The sequence below is a fragment of the Zeugodacus cucurbitae genome, chromosome 4 (genome assembly GCF_028554725.1).
Source record: "Zeugodacus cucurbitae isolate PBARC_wt_2022May chromosome 4, idZeuCucr1.2, whole genome shotgun sequence".
NCBI lineage: Eukaryota > Metazoa > Arthropoda > Insecta > Diptera > Tephritidae > Zeugodacus > Zeugodacus cucurbitae.
The window spans coordinates 49622542-49640835 of NC_071669.1; the positions used below are offsets into that span (position 1 = coordinate 49622542).

General features: G+C 34.7%; 1 protein-coding gene across 5 annotated transcripts in view; it reads right to left on the reverse strand.

Annotated features, from left to right (window-relative positions):
- The window catches only part of LOC105219966 (division abnormally delayed protein), a 279272-nt gene extending 262828 nt beyond the window's left edge, over window positions 1–16444 (reverse strand). For 2 of the 5 annotated variants that reach the window (XM_054230183.1, XM_054230184.1), the window contains exons 1-2: window positions 16087–16444; window positions 13102–13855 (exon numbers count right to left, since the gene is read on the reverse strand). In XM_054230183.1, coding sequence (XP_054086158.1) covers window positions 13102–13450 — 349 coding nt within the window. In that variant the 5' untranslated portion in view covers window positions 13451–13855; window positions 16087–16444. Of the gene's footprint in view, window positions 1–13101; window positions 13856–14048; window positions 15973–16086 lie in introns of those variants that run through there. The other 3 variants (XR_008471102.1, XR_008471101.1, XM_054230185.1) reach the window with 2 other exon arrangements.
- Between the last annotated feature and the right edge of the window lie 1850 nt (window positions 16445–18294).

The following is an 18294-nucleotide window of genomic DNA, read 5'->3' on the forward strand; positions in this document are numbered from 1 at the left end:
GCTTCGTCAAAAATTAAAAAAAAAAAAATATAGAAAAAAATATTTTATTGAGGTAAGGAAGTATAAAATAGTTTCCTATCTGGACTAAATATAACCGGAAATTCTAATTTTAAATTTTCCCGCTGAGAACATTTCAAACATTTTTTTCCCAGGTTGGCACAACTGTCAGCCACTATTCTGTCAATGTTATGGCTATTTGTCATTTAGTTTGTTTACGGCGTCATTACGAACAAGTCAATCTTTTGTGTGCGTTGCGATTTTTATATGCCCCTCTTTGAACGATTTATACGTACGTACGATTTAATCGTAAACTTGAGTTTTCAACATTTCCAACGTTTTGGCACAAGAAATTTCGTTTGAAACACAAAATTTCACACAAACTCTTTGTTTAATATTTTTATCCATTTAATTTGAGAATATCTGGGTACTTATTTGACATTTTATTTTGCTTTTAATTTGCTTTATTTCAATTTGCTTTTCTTAATATTTTGAAATAATTACATATTATATTTCATAATATTTTTTTATAAAATTTCGCCCACCCCATTAAGCAATGATTTATCTAAACGATCTACTATGTATATGACGTATAAATATCTATTTCCTTTCCAAAATGTTATTCAAATTTCCATCTCGACCTCGATCCACTATGCAACGACCAAACAACCTGCCGCAGGTATGATACCAACATTTCATTTATTTCACCTCATATATTGTTGCACAAATAATGCATATCTCGTATTTAACTTTTTCGGTTGAGAGTATACAAGTATAAACATGCCTACGGGCATATGTATAGAGTATATACGTTTGTTCGTTTAAATCTGAGTATGCTCCTATGTTCACATGAATTATTCTATGAATTTTTCGTTGTTGTTGCTGCTGCTGCTGTGTTGTATACTTTTATCTTTTGACTGGTCATGCTGCTGCGGTCATCGGTGGTGTCTTTGTATGTGTAGGAGCTGCAATATACCCGCAAACATTTTCACTAAATAGATTCTTTCACATTTCACACAATTATTATGGCATCGCTGCACTTTAGTTTTTTCGAACACCATCGAGCAGGGCAGAGTTGCAAAATACACTGGCTCACGAGTGTACCTGTCAAAGGTGTGGTATATGTGAGTGTGTGAATGTGAGCAGAAGTGTATGACTCGACTGCTTCGGGTTCAATTTATCTATCTGCCGCTGAGCTGTGTATATATATATTTTTTCTATAGTTGCATTGATTAGTCCGTTTCAACGATGATTATCCATGGGTGTTTAGCCTTTGCCGATTTTAAGCCGCTTGCGGGTGTGAGAAAATCATTGATGCCTAAACTGCTTACGCATTTGTTGTTGGCATGAGGAAATGCGATTAAGACTTTTATTGAATGGAAATTAATTGTGTGCGTGAGTGTGTGAGGGTGTTTGGATATTAGTCCATTGTTTAAACTAATGAGGTGAATAAATACTCGTTTACCTACAAATACTTTAAAGGGAATATTTATATGCAATATTTCCACCATCATAACACTTAAGCTTAAGAATTCATCACCTTTTAATGAATTGGAAAAAAATATTATGGTTTTATGAGAACTCTTTTAAGATCCAAAACATCTTTACAAGACTGTATATAATCGATTTTATTGCTTTTTCGTTCTCTTCTTCCCAGATTCTCTAACAGGTTTTACTCAATTTTTTACTCTCTTCAGGGTGTCTAAGCACTTTTTCCGAAATTTCGAAGAGTCTTTAGCTTCTTCTAACATTCTATTACGAAATTATAATAATTTTTTTACTAATTTCTCCTCTTAATTAAATTGTCTCTAACTTCACAGCAGCAATAAACACATTTCTTAAGTTTCCAGTACCACCCACTTTCAGTATTTTTTATATTTTCGTTCTATTTCTGTGAGAATTCCATGCATTTGGTTCTAAAAGTTTGTTTGAGTGTACTCTTCACAATTTTGTTATTTTATTGTTACAAAAACAATAGTTTTATTTACCAGCTGTTTGAGTTGTTATTGTTTTCTGTTTAGATAAAGTTTAAAGAGCTTTGTAATACTCATAAAATTTCAGTTGAAAGTTAGTGGGTGGTATATGTATAGTGCTCAGAATATAGTCAGTGTGAATGAGTATTTGAGGTAAATATGAATTTTAGGAAACTTAATGAGTAGTCTAGCAAGTGACTACACTAAGAGACGCTTATATTATATACATAGTTTCGTACTCATTATAGACCAGATCTAAGTTTTAAAGCTAGAAATAATGGTAGGACACAAACCAGTATTCTTTATGTTTCTCGTAGAAGGCTGAATGTTAGGTTAGGATTTGTGAAAGCGAGTAAAGAAGTAAGGTTAACGTTATAACCTTATAATTACATTTCATATTATTTATGTGTTCCTTTACTAAATAAATAAATATATACGCATTACCATTCCTTCTCAAACCTATAGACTCCGAATTTCCGCTCAAACATCAAAAAGTCTAGCTCCTCAAACTTTGTTTACTCTATTTGCTGCATACTAAGTAAATACTATGTGTGTGTAAATAGTTGGTACTTTAGGTTTATCTACGGCAATAAACAGATTCATTTAATGTATAAACATCCAGAAATGCTTAGAATATTTACGGAAAATGCATATTCAGGTGTCATTCAACAGCCGGCACACCACCGAAATGCTCTAGATTCACTCGATGCCGCCGAGGAAGAGGTCTTTATCGCTTTGCCATTGCGCTGCACCTGAGCCTTAACTCATTTCATGCGCATTTCAATGTTTATATAACAATTTAATGCTCTTCAGTGCAACATATTTAGGTTTGTTGTTGTTTTTACTTTATGTATACAAATTCGGTAACATTTCTGACTCCCTCATCGCAATATAGCAGCTGTGTGTTATTTGAATATGAAGCCAAATATTGGACCAAATGTGCTTGTTGTCTTCGATATGAATGTGTGTTGATAGGAGTTTTATGAAATACGAGGCAAGCGTCTGCTGTGCTCCGCAGAGTGCAGAAAAATAAATAAATGCATAAATAACGAATAATGAAAATGTTATTCTAAAAGCCATACCTAATATGCGTATCCATATCTCTTACTATTCGCAAACATATTTACATACACACACACACTCAGACGAATAGTGAGTTAGTTGCAAGTACATTTATTAACATACGTACATCCATATGGTTGTCTTCGCATGCCAGCAATTTGTTGCGCTTTAGTGGCATTTTCATTATTTACAAGTCTGCCGAGGAGACACACAAACATACTCACACTAACCTATACACGACTTTGCTTCTTCTAGCGTCTTCTTGTCATTGCGCTAATACTTTTATACCGCTTGGGAACATAAACAAATATTTATTGTATACACGCTGTGCAAATATATACATATAGTCATGGAGAAACGAAAAAGAACTGAAGAAATGCAATAAAACTAGAAGAATTGGAGAGTCTCTAAGAGCTGCCGCATAGCTGGCTGACAGCTCCAGCTTCGTAGAGTTAATTTGTATGTACATATATGTATTCACCTGTCTTGGCAAAAAGAATTTATGCATCTACACATTTATTTACTCACATGTTTACCATGGCATTTACATATCTACAGAGTTATGGCCTGTAGATAAGAGCGCTGTAGACCCTTCCATATACATATAACATGTACATACATTATCTTCATATGTGCCTATGACAGGCTCTTCTTTAGACAGCAGGTGCTATGGCGGTGAATGGCAACTACCGTGGTCACAGGAATATAACTGCCGATATTATTATTTATTATTTTCCACTAAATTAATATACTTTTAAAGAATCTGGAATACATTTAACCTGAATATGTGACATTGTTATCGATAAATTTGCGTAAATTGGTAATCTATTACTCGATTAATTTTCGGTGATTTCAGTGATCGATTTTTAAAACTTGTTGACGATATTCAGTAATTTCAATTGATGATTAATAATTTCCAGTAGAGTATATTCATATAAATATATCTGTTATTAAATACTGTGTAGATGCTAACGGGTATTGAAAGATACTATTGTTAATTTATTAACCGGTCAAAAAATATGTATCGATTATGAGTATCTTTAATATACTAGGAGCAATTTTCGATAACAACATTAACCACTTTCCCATGAGCAATGAAAACTGTTACTGTTGCGCAACTCTTTCAAGAAGTTCATTTTGCCAGAAGCTAGAATATCACGCCCACCAATTGATTATTTGATTTGCCCACCGGCTGATATCTCATAAAGCTTGAGCATACCTAAGCACTGTTTGTGGCATTTTAAGCTCAAAACGTGCATATAACTTACTTTGTTGTTGGCTTCTGGCCCCACAACTACTAAAATGTTATTATGATAACAACTGTTGCTTTGAGCGCTGATATAAAACAATGCAAGTAAAGCAAATTAAATACAAATATACATTCGGGACCACTTACACACCTGCACAGCCGAAACCACTGTCACCTCGGCTGCTTTTTGCCGCAAACACTTTTTGATGTATCGAAATCGCATGCGAACTCACGAGATATTAAACAAACAATAATACATATACACTAGTAGATATGTATATAGACTTGCGATAAGATTGCGATAAGGTTGTGAACTGGCGGTTTTGTATTTGCCTAAATATTAATTTGATATTGAATTCTTGTGGTTTTATTTAGTTGTGGACTTTGTTCTTTGTTTTGGGTCTTTATTAAATCACCAAGTAAGGCAATGAAGTGCGAAATCTATAACGGTGCATATTGAACAAATTCTCCAGAGCGTAATCATGAATAATTAATTAGATATTACAAAATTAACGGGAAATTTGGGCTATATTCTTTTATATGAGTACATGGAAATAACATAACATTTTCCTTTTCAGGTTATGTTAGCAGTACGAACTGTGCGAAGATTGGAACTACGTAGAATGTAACTTTATATCTTCGAAGAATATTTCTAAAAACTTTAGTTGCATTTTCGAAAATTTTGATGTTAATTGCACAACTTTCTGTAATCTTATAAAAACTTTTAGGAAGCTTCTTGCTTTTTAAAGCTTTACAGACATTTAAAAAAAATTAAATCTGTTAGTTGTGAATCATTTTCTTGAAAACTTTTTTCATTTAACAGCAACTCGATGGAATTGTTTTTAAAGGTCTCTGAAAATGTTAATGATCGTCATTTCTAAATGTACAATTCATAGAAGCGCTGTATTTTTTTAACAACAAAATAAAATTTTTTCAGTAAAAGTTTTTCCAAAAATAACAAAAACTAAATACAGTATTCTTTTCCTTCATCAGATTTGGATAAGATAGAGTTTGTACAACTTTAAGTTTCATAACTTTTATCAATTATACACATTAATAGCTTTATTAATTGATTTCACAGAAATTTTTCATGCAAATCTCATATTTTCGATCACAGACACTTAGCTTTGACCTCTTTCGATGGTACTTCTATACATTTATAGAATTTTTCGTTCAAGCGTTACATTTTATTTGGAAATTGATCTGTTTTTTGTTCGTTAAGGTCTTCCTCTTTATTGTCGACCATCTGGTTCGTTGCGTTAATTGCTCATTTTATTTTATTAAGTTCAGATACGGATACAGATACATATACCATACAAAAATATATACGCATGTATAACTTAATTATAGACTATTTATCTGTTTATTTGCATTTTCACATATTTGTATGTGTATATATGCCTTGATTATACAACATTTGGGATGCTCCAGCCTCTGTTACTTCCATCGACCAAAAACTGATGTCATCACTTCGTCCAATCCTTTGTTCATTCGTAGCTGTTTTCATTCTTACGTATACTTAATATACTCGCATACTTTGCCATTTGTTATTTCTTTTCTTTTGCTTTGTCTTTCCATCTGCTCCATTCATTACAATTAAAATTATTACAATTTTTATACATTAACAATTTAATTAACATTATTTTCTTTTGTGTTATGTTTGTGTTGGCGGTGGCAGCCAAGCAAAGGAAGTATGTACAAGCAATCAGTCACAAGCAGTGCGACATCTCTAGGTGATGTGCATACCTACATATACATATACATATTTATATACATATCCATATATATTTGCAGATGAAGATAAGTTTGTGTTCAAGTCAGCCTTTGTGGATAATATCTGTGTTTGCTTACATGCCGGAGAACACCGTATATACAAATCTACATACATTCTTATATATTTTTGTACCTATCTCTTGGATGTTACATTCTTATGTAAAAATCAGCGCGAGTCGCATGAATAATGGTGTCGAAGGCAGAAAAAAATGAAAACAGCAAAAACAAAAAAACAGATCAGAAAGCTCTTACAGTAAAAACAATAACAATATATCTAGATCGTGGAATATGTTAAATATATCTGCATTTATATGGTCACAAGGTCATCAATTCTGGCCAGATCCAACGGAGGAATATATTTAGTTAAAAAGTTACAATTTTTCTATGTTACCGCGAATGTTTGAAGCATTTGCTACTATTCCAGCTGCACTTTGTTTGTCGCCGCTACAATAATAATTTAGAGACGATGACCATAATTACTAACACAGAATCATACTCTCCAGGATATCCCGAAAGCAAAGCTTCCCACAAACATATAATGCAGATTCTCAATTTTTGTAATTCTTATTGTAACCGAAATTCTGGGTTATTTTCGTACTTCGTAACGAGAATTACTTAATTTCATTAGCATTACACTCAACAATGTTCCGAAATTTTGCCAAAAACAATACTTCTTAGATTTTATAGACAATAAGAAAATGAGTTCAATGCTTGTCTTGCACCAAGTAAACAACCGAAGTAATAATGACAATTGTTATTCTAACTGTCAGTGTTTTCTTTTTGTTTTCGTATTCTATATCTATTAAACAATAACAATAACTAGAATAAAACTTAAATGTTCCACTTAAGAGACAAATATTAACATTCCTTTACTAAAGGAAGGAAGCAACAACAAACGAAAACAAAATGTTTTCTACTAATGGAAAAGCAAACACATTCCAACATATCCATAAACACATACTTAAATAAGCTCAAAAGCACTCAGCCATGGAGGTAGTGGCATTAGTACTCCACGCTTGGAGAAGACTTAGCCAAAATACGGCGAAAGCCAGTGAAGGCAATGTCAGAAGAAGATGAAGAAGCAGCGGAGCAAACCGTTCAGTACACTTGTCAACACAATAAAATTAAGTATTGCCTTGCTTCTGGGAAATATTGCTAGAGTTGTTGGTTTTTTTTGTAGATGCCACACTGCCGAATTTGTACTTATAGTTATACGTTTGGCATAAGCAGCTTAAGTTGAAAAGTTGTTGGATGTGCTTAACTATCTGATAACAACACAAGACAGAAGTACATCAGAGGCGCGCTGGGAAGAAAACACCTTGGAGACCTGAAAGTGAGGTGCCCAGTGCCAAGCGATAGATACAGATGGAGATACAGATACGGATACGGATACACGGGGCTGTTAAGCGGTATAGCCCGAAATTCTTGGCTGCTGACTATTTAGTTTTGTCATTTTATTTTATTTATAATCGTGTTTTTGTTTGTGTTAGGAATTTAGGAAATTGTGAAGGAAACACATATATGGACACGTTTTCATTTCCAACTTCTTTCCCATTAGCATTGTCGACTGAAGCCTGGTAGCTGCAATATTGCTATTGATAAAAGTGTATTATTTTTCAAAGGCTTCCAAATTTTGACCATGATTAGTTTACGATTTTGATTAAGTTTTGTATTAAAGCAAAGAACCAAGACCGGATAGTAATCCGTTAACTAAAACATAAATATACAAGTGTACGTTAGTAAGTGAATTCCAGAATTCGCTGAGACCATTGTTTATAACAGACTTAAGCTTTACAGCAAATATGTTGCAAAGTCAAAAGAAATACTAACAATGGCCGATCTCGACTTCTTCGCAAAAAATAATAGAAGATGTGCTCTTGATTTATTTTATTTGATTTATTTTTAAGTTCTGTTAACTCCATAAAAGCATTTCTAGCCTACTAAGTTTGTTGTTGTTGTTTAAGATTTGTTATCGAAGGTAAGCCATATATTTCTAAATACAATACATTAACATATTATTTATATAAATAGGAGAAGAGTAATTCCATTTAAGCCGCACTTTTTATCCGAAGAAACCATGCGTCATACATACCTCATTAATTATACATACAAATATGTACTTAAACAATATCAAACAATTCAATTCGATTAGACCTTACGCACTTCAGAAATACATATTTCTTATGCCTAGTAGAGCAAAGCTATTTATACCGATGCCCCAATCCCTTCCCTTTAATTACTGAAATGTTTCAAAACTTCGTTGATACACGCAAATAAACGCATAACATAACATCGCAGAACACAGCGCAAAATAATATAAACCCTCGCACAGCTCACACTTAACTACAAAATAATTATAATTGATAAATTTATAGGGCGACCTTGACTGGCAGATATCGACTGCCAACCGAATCATGCGCAATTAACTCGCACAACGCACAAAAGATAGAGCAGAAGGAAGACAAGAATGAAGAGCAAAAGTAGAAAGAGAACAAAAAATAGCAAAAGCCAGAGGCAACGAGTACGCATCAGTCAAATGGATTAGAAAAGTTCTTGACACCGCCAATGTGCCACTGCGCCACCGACTAGCGCTCCTACATCAATCATAACCAAACAAACAAAAACAACTGCAACAACAACCAAACAAATCTCGTAAATATCTTTTGGGAGCTGCTTATTTGATAGCTTCGAAATAGTTGCGAGCTGTCAGAAGAACACAGACCACAGAACCAAGAAGATTGATGTCAGAATTATATGAAATGTGCGAGCGAGAGCAGGCAGGTACGTTAGCAGAGTGTGGCGGGGGTATAAGCAGTTTGTGTATATATTTGATGATTCTCGCTTGACTGTGCGGCACATTCGAAACAGACGTCAAATAAACATTGATCGCATGTTGGAAGAAAATCGCTCGTAATGATGAAGTGATTTGAGTCATTCAACTCGTAAGATACCCGCATAATTGTAACACAAAGTAAGGAAGTGCTGAAATCGTATGGAATTCTTATAGATGAAAATCAACTCGGCTCGGTTTAATTAGAGAAAAATTTGACCGCAATTTCTTACAGAAAATATGTTCAAATAAAGAATTTCTGAAAAAAGTAATCCTTACACATTCTTGGCTCCCAAATAAGGCCCTCTACTAATTCCCATTTCGTTTTTGGAGAATTTTCGCTGAATCCCCAATTTGTTAATTAGCACTGTGTTATCTTAAATACTTCTTTGTTGTTCAACACCTTTTAAGTAATCCCAGCACCAATGAGTGCGAGCTGGTCTCACATCTGTGCGGCCATATGTGATATATTTACTATACATATATATTGAGCATTTCGTGCTACTGTCGTCGAGTGAGTGCTGCTGTTGGGCCGACAAATAGCCGCATTAGACATGAATTACTTAAGTGTACAAGCACAAAACTGTTCATTAATCTCGAATATTTGACAGCTTTTGCCAGATAAATGAAATATAACACTGACACGACAGCCAAATCACGACCGAATATATATGAATATTATATGTATGCGCGTGTGACATTTGGTAGCCCTGTCGGAAAAAATTGCCTAAAGACCAGCACATATTGCAACGAACAAGTAACTAAGATAAAGACAAAAATAGAAAAAGATCTTAGTATTCTAATGAGTTATCCACACGTTCTGTTGGTTTTTCATACACATGCAAAAATGAGAGCGTCATTAAACTTTGCAGAAAGAGGATTGGCGAATCGAACACGCCTACTGGCAACACTTAAATAAAAAATCTTTATTTAATGCACTACCGGCTAGTCTACAAACAATAAGCAAATAGCATATTTACACCGGACGAACAAGCTGTCCCGAGCCAGCAAACACCATTTGGCCCCTCTAATAATAGTATATAAGTATATATATCATATAAATATATAAGCAATTTTCTCTAACGTCTTAAATTAGTCGCTGCAATTTGCTTACATTCCAGCAGATTTTTTTCAGAACATTATTTTTGTGGTACATCTGTTACCATATGTACTCATTCCAGTTCACTGTAGACTCTGGTGCAACGCTATCCATCATTCATGCCACAATCAATGACTTTTGCAAACTCACACCAAAAAAATATGAAACTTTTTCATAAGTTCGCTTGCCCCAAAGTGTTTTCAGTTATCATCTGCGCTTTTCAGTTCGATTGCTTGGGAATTTTGCTGACTTGCCAAAGCTGTCAGTTATAAATAAATCATTATATTTTTATTATATTTTTGATATTTTTTTCATACAAATTTAATTTTATAACAATTTATTTTAATGTTTAATTAGAAAATTTTCATTGCCTTAGAAACTTTCAGTTGTTTTATAAGAAACTTATTTGCTTAAGCGGTTCTCTCGCATCTTTAGTTACTTAGCGAGTAATTAATCATGAGCTAACTGCATTTAATCATTTTTGTCATGACGCCGCCAGATAATTTATGCACATTGCATTGGGGCTGTCACAAAGTTATCGTGTCTGCCTGTTCTCTTGTTTTTTTTCTCATACATTTTGCTGTGCATTTTCTTTTTTTGCTAACTGTTTTATTCATTTTTTTATTTTCTGTGTTTGTCTGGATAACTTTTATTTTGCTTGTTATTGTTGTAATACTGTTTGTCTGTCTGTTCATCCGCATGTCTGTGTCACCTGCCATGTAACTTATTGTACACGTTTTCCTCCAGCATGCGAAGTTCGCGTCACCGTGTCATTAGCGCTGGCGTCAATTGTCGCATTTTCGAGTCATGGAAACGGTTCGTGAATAATTCAATAGTTCATGGAAAATTAGTTGAAATAGCTTTTTACTTGTGAAACACCCGCTCGTCAATTAGGAATTTATAAGTGGTTTGGCGATGTAATTGCTGATCCAACAGGTTCCATTATATTAAGTGTAAATTGGGGTGTGCCTTGATGTTTTAATAAGTGTTTGAATTAAATATTTCGTTTTCTAAAACCTTATAACTTTGTGAAAACAGCAATATCCAACAGCCGGCAGGCATTTCGTTTTCACTGACTTTTCGCTCTCGCCCAACTTTTCGAGTCAATTTCCCTAGTTTGTAGTGTTATCTCTGACTGGACTGTGTGTGTAAAATACTCATTGGTGAGTTCTCGGAAGTTCTCAGTTTGTATTGTTGTTGTTTCTGTATTCGATTTATCGAAGTTCTTGTTGGTGATTTACGCATATACGATTGACTCGCCCTGACCTTTGCAATGGAAGTGTCGTTCGTTTCTGAGAATGGCACAACAACAACTATATAGCAACAACTGACACCAATAACAAGTTTCATCGAAGTTTAACAACTTTTCCTCATTGTTACGAATTTTCGACGCTTTTGTTTTTCCTCTTTCTCTATTTATTCTTATTCACTTATTATTCTCCTCACCAACTCGTGGTATGTGCCTTAACGCACATTGGCATTTTGTTAGAAACTTGACGAGGAGATTTTTCGTATCCTTGATACAAGTTTTAAGTGCGTAGAATTTGATGCTCAGCGCAGTTATTACAAATGTATGTATGTAGTTGTGAATACTCAAGTTCTACTGGTGTCCTTGTCAATGAAGGCAAAATAAATTTGTTTGTAGAGAGAAATTCGAAAATGAAGAACCGCAGTTGTTAAAAAATCTAAGTAAGTGATTGCTTAAGTGGCAATAAGAATTATGTGTACCACAAGTTGAAATTAATTTTCAGGAGATAAAGACAAATACAATCAAATGTTTGGAGCTTTAATGTGTTTAGCAATATGTAATTTAAAATATAACATGCGAAAGCTTTAAAAGCTTCGAAAACTTAAAGCTTCAAAAGCTAAAAGCTTCTGAAATTTGTTGACGCTTTTGCTAATTATGGAGAGCATAGCAGCAGTTAAGAATTGAAAAGCTTTCATGGCTCTCTAGTTTCGTCCTAAAACTTTCGATTCGTTTGCATTAATCGTTTTATTCCACACTAGGTATTAGCTTTATCAATAATTTCCCTTTCTAAGTTTCGATTGCTATATAATGTGAACAAGGTAAGTGATTTCACGTATCAAACATTTTAATTTTTAATTTGATTGATTTTTAGAGCTTTTATATTTTTGGAAATTTTTAAGAAACGATTTATTATACTAAAAAAATCGTGTATAAATAGGTCAAATAATTGTTATTTATTTACTATGTATCCACCCTAAAGCTTATTAGTGCTTTCATATATAACTAAAATTGGTTGGCTATATATGCCGTCAACTCAAAGGAAAAGCTCTCAAATCGTCTAAAAGCAACTCAAAGCAAGCGGAGTATTTTATTTCCTTAACTTTTGTAGACGCTTTGTTGCTATATTTACTTCCCACTAACTGTCGCCAGTAGGTCCTACACCAAAGGTGGGTCACCAACACACTCACAACACAAATATTATTTCCCGCGCTCTCACTTTTTTTGCGTGAAATTGGTTAAACACACAAAGCTGCCTTGCCTTTGCAACTTGCCACAACAACAGCTTTGCGAGTTTGCTTTGCTTTCGCACCGAGCTTTGAAGTGCATGCGCTGCAGCGTAACCAGTTTTGCATTTTAAAATTAATTTTATTTTTTATCCCTCTGTTTCTCACACATTTCCTTGCCTTTTGCCATTTATTGCCGGCATCGGGTTTTCTTTGTGTGTTGGATTTGTTGCATGTAATTGCAACTTTCAAATTAATTTAAAGATTTTTTATTAAATGATTTTACTGTTTTGTATTTTTTTAGCTAATGAATTATTTAAGGAAACTCACTCGTGTTTATGGAGAACTTGGCCAAGCTAAATTGCATACCTCATTTGCCGTCTTGCCACTTAATCAGCTCAAACCAAAAGTCAACGGAACTTACAAAGTAAAAACTTTCCATTGACATTTCATTAAATGTACTTTAACGGTACACCCACAACAATATGGGCATACTTGCCGCGAGCTATTTCAAGTCATTAGCCAAAGTTTTGCAAAGCTACCACACTCACTAACCGACTTACTTAGTGAGTTGCGCAGCTTACTTACTTCACAAAAACAATAACAAAATACAAAAACATATATATTTTTTTCATTTCTCACTCACCTTTTTCCTCAAAGTTGCCGCTCAACTTAATGTCGATCGTCTCGAAGTAATCCCGCACGCTGTTGCATTGTTCGCGTGTGTTCAAAATCTTGCTGGTCGAATCGCGTTGCAAGCGGCGTCTGTGATGTGCGTGGTGCTCCTGCTGTTGTTGTTGCAGTTCATGATGTGCATGAAAATGATGAGCACCATCGAGATGCTTCGCCTGGACGGCCGTTGGCAATGCCAAACAACTGCTGGCCACTAAGAGGGCAATGCAAACTTGCATCAACGTGAATAGTGGGAGTTGTTGCTGTTGTTTCTGATCTGCGGCATTCCGTTGGCCGGCAATTCCGGCGGTTGCGTGGGCCATACTTTTGCGTGTGATTGTATGTATTAATGTAATAAAACAACAACAAATGTAGTATGCACACTTTTCGCTTGCTGATTTATTGTTGTTGTATGACTTTTGAGCGCTTAATGGAGCTTAAATACGACTAACAGGCGATATTTAACTTCCTTATAATGGGCTTTAATTATTCTTCTTTTTGTTGTAATTTTTTTCTATACTTTTGTTGTTGTAATATTTTCCTTTCTCTCTTTTGCTGCTTTATTGTAATTTTTTATTTAAATTTTTAATGTTGTAACTTTTTTGTATTCTTTATTTGTTGTTGTTGTAATATCGTCGGCAACACGCCTTTGATATCGCACTATGCAAATAATTCACAAATCGCGTTGCCTTTGCGCTCCACCGCTATCAAAAACACATAACACAAAACTGTAATAAAACAATAACAACAATTAGAAAATTAAAATAACCGGTGTTTTGCTTTTGAAAATGCGTGCGTTAGACGACTTGTTAGCCAATTAATTGATTTGATAAAATTTTAATTCCTCAATGAAACACTTTTATGTTGCACAAACACTGAATAAATGGTAATATATAATCTACCTATAAAAAAAATACTTACACAATAAAAAACTATCGTTAGAACAAATCTCTTTTTTTTTTCAAAAAGCACGCGTATTCTTTATTACGCAACGTGCCACCTGCGGTTGTATGTCTCACAAATAAATTCAATTGTATAAATTTTTCTATTGCTTGTTATTATAGATCAATATGTGTTGTTGTTGTTAGCATTTCTTATTTTTTAACACCACAGCTTGCCGCTAATTGTGGCATAAATCTGCACCAAGTGTTTATTTATCACTTTACACGACTTGCTTTCGATTATCTATTATGCTTTGAAAGCGTTGCACTTGCGTTTATTTTTAGCGCCCGCACACTTTGTTGCTCCTGCCTTTGTAGGTGTGTCTGAACAGCTGACTGCCGCTTATTTCGCTCGCGCGCCAACAATGAAAGTCACGCTGTTGACAGACTGTCGCGTTGTGTGGCACACAATCGAAACGTTTCCATACACGCTTGTCAATAGCTAGCTAAATTTAGCTGAAATGAACACTTGGCGGCAATGCGCTTTGCGTACAAGTGAGCGCTGAAGCGTTTTGATAAAATCTTCTAGTGAAAAAGTCACTATTTGCACTGTCTTCGATTTTGTATTTTCTTTCACCTAGAGACTCTTTCTTTTATTTTATTGCTTATTGATGCGCTCGCTTTTATTTGCTTGTTCTTGTATTTGTTGTCTTAAGCATCCGTTCAGCTGATTTCTATTCTAGTCCACTGCTTTTTAACAGTTGTATACATATAAACATTTAGATTTGACTACACAAATACAAATCGTCTCAGACAATATCGCGCTAATCGTACACATCCAATTGACCAAACGCTTAAGCTTTTAACACGCTCCTGCCACTTTATACACTAATAAGCCTCTCTAACGCTATCTAACCGCGCGCACACACACGCGTTTATTTACTCTAATGAATTTGAGCAACGCGTCCGACGACCGTCAGAAAGACAAAACGAATATAACCCGGCGATAACTCAATGTAAGCGATAAACTGTGTAGAAGCTACAAAAGCAAAGAATACGTTTAGAAAAATGTTAAAAAACGCTCGTACGTTTGTTTATCTCCGCGACGCTGCGCGCACAGGCGGCACAGGTAACGCGACGTAACGCGTCTGCAGTCAACGTAAGCAGCGCTCAAGCGTATGAGAACAGCAAACAAACAGCGACGTCATCTTTCTTTCTTTCTTCTTCTTCGTTTTTATTACACTTGTCCGCAACGCTGTTGACTGATTGCTTTTTACTTTTTTACGCGTTTGATTCTTCTACTTTTTGCAGTTGCTCTGTTTGGTACGTTTCTACGACAGTCCGCTCTGCTGCGTGCGCGTGTTTGTGCTTGCGCTTTTAATGTGCGAAATTGTACATTAAGCGAAACGCTCGCAGAATCTAAATAGAATACGTAATTTTGTCTGTCCTAAACTTTTACACAACCCACGGTAATACACTAGCTTGATGTCTCTAATACCCAGCAGCTGATTTTTGTTTGTGATTCACTTGTTCCTTCACCGCAAACGCGCTTTTAATGGCACTCAAACTCTTTACACTAAAAACACACACACAGTTTATTTCTATTAGCTAGCTAGTTTAGTTCTATTAGCTAGCTATTAAACGTTTGTTGGCAACAGCGCTTATGCGTTTCAAATTGTTGGTTTTGTTGTTGCTGTTATTCTGATAATTAATCTCTTGCTCTGTTTTCAGTACTTTTTTCTTATTCGCATGTCTGCTTTGATTATTAATCTGCAGCACACGCTCGTAAGTACACTACAAACGCTTAGCGGAATAGTGAAATAAACGTCCACTAAATCGCAACAGCGCAGCGGTCAAATAAGCGCAACAAAAAAAATAAACACAAACACAAAAAGTTCAAAGTCACTGAAATTGATCAACGCGCTGTCAATACTGAGAACACTGCGGCACTATGTAAAAATGCACTAAAAACAACAATAATTTAATTAATTTCAATTTACGCTAAACACTGCTCAACACACACATTTCCAATTTACAATAAAAATTAGATAAAAAAATTTTTCTTTGTAACTATTCACCTATTTGCTCGTCTTCAAACGCACTCGTCACTAGCAGATATGCTCGTCACTGCTGTCGCTATTTCTTAGATTGTCTATTTACACACTTCGTGTTTTTTTTCACTTATATTTTCTGCTTTGATTCTATTATTTTGCTTATTTCATTTGTATTTTAACAACACTAATATATTTCTTTGCCTTTTCCACTTGCGTTTAATTATAAACGCGATTCGCAGCGCTCTTGGCTCCGCATTTGCTGGCTATGACTAGCACACGGTATTTCTTTTTTAGCTTTATTTTTTTTTTCTTTTTTTCTACTCTGTTTAAACGGCGGACTAGCGTTAATTAAGCGCACACGTCCGAACACTCCGACAACTCGTTGGCGTATAGCGTTTGAATGGCAAGAATTTTGAGAAATGTTCGTCGCTGTTCGCTTCGAACATCCAACTTAGCGGCTCGTTTCGCACAAGTTTAGAGGTGCTTGTTCGGTTGTGATGTTCGTGTTGCGAGTTTGAGTTTGAGCAGAGTGTCGGTGAAAATTGATTTGTGTTGGCTGTACAGTGGTGGCAACTGTAAGTGACAGTTAAATATTACTTTTTACGAAACGCAACGCAAAAACAATAAATTACGTGAATAAAATTAAAAATGTTATTAACTAATTGTCAGAAAAATAAAATAAATTAATTGTTTAAAAAATTTAAAAATAATTTCCCATATATTTGCATGCCCATAATATATGACGATTGTTTGCAGAGATATAGGGTTATCCATGGAAAGATCATTACAATGACTAATTGATTTGAGTAAAATTGTTAAAAAATAATTAAACTTAGCAAACGTGCTTTTCGGCGTCGAAGCAGGTTGGTATATAGGCGGAATTAAAGGATATTATTAGAAAATACAAAAATTATTATAACTCTGGTGTCAATTAAGATAAGAACATGTCATACCTTCAAGTAGTATCCATCGTCGGATTCTCTTGTCACGAGTGGAGTAGTCTCTTAACATAACTTTAATTAATTTAACTAAATTTAACCTTAAAATAGCAATGACAACTAGATAATGAAATCAATTCAATCTGTCAAAAAAAATGGTATTACTTATAAAGCGGGATAATTGTAATAATTCTTCGTACTAAATTTGCAAGAATTTCAAAGTTACCCCATCTCAAACTCTTTATAGCGACAGCGGTAACGAAAACGCCAGTTTATTATAATACAGCGAGATGTCATGAATGAAATATAATATCCGGTGTATACATAAGAGGTCCCGGTCACTCACTCACTTTTGTTATTTTCGTAGGTCAGTTAGCATTTAACTCTCGGACAGCTAAGACTGTAGGTATTATTGAGAAAGTTTGGTAAACATAATAAATAAAAACAAGTAAGGATAGGCTAAGTTCGGGTGCAACCGAACATTTTATACTCTCGCAATTTATTGAAGAAATTTTATTTACATAACACACAAATTTACCTATAAATTCGGCATAAAGTTTAATAGAATAACGAAAATCATCCTATATAGTGTATGAGGGCTGACGTAATTCCTGAACCGATTTCATTCATTTTCACCAGCAAGGTAAACTATATCCAAGACTATACACTAACTTAATTTCACTAAGATATCTCACATATTAACCAATACATACAGTGTCGGACAAAACTCATTGGACTAAATCGAGTCTCAGACATATTCTGTCATAACTTTTTACATGGATGCATTAGAAGAATAATTTTTGTTGCAAAAGAAAGATCGCATATTCTATATTAAGAAACAATTCAATTTTATTTGGAAGTCAGTATTGTTTTCAGATGATTCCAAATTTAATTTGCAGAACTCAGATGGAATGACACGTGTACGAAGACCAACAGAAAAGCGTTTATACCGTCGATACTTTCAGGGTACCGTAAGGCATGGTAGGGGTAACATAATGGTGTGGGGATGCTTCTCTGGCAGGGATTAGGACCTATTTTCAAAATAGAAGGGAACGTGGATAGGTTCCAATATAAAAATATACTGCAAACCCAAATGTTAGCCCACGCCATCCAAAAAATGCCGCCTGATTTGCAGTTCCAACATGATAATGACCACAAACAGACGTAAAAAGTTGTGAAGGATTGACTTTTGGAAGAACAAGTTTGTGTGATGAGATGGCCCGCCCAGTCTCCTGATATAAACCCGATTGAAAACTTATGGGTAATTGTCAACAGGCAGATTAATAGGGAACAG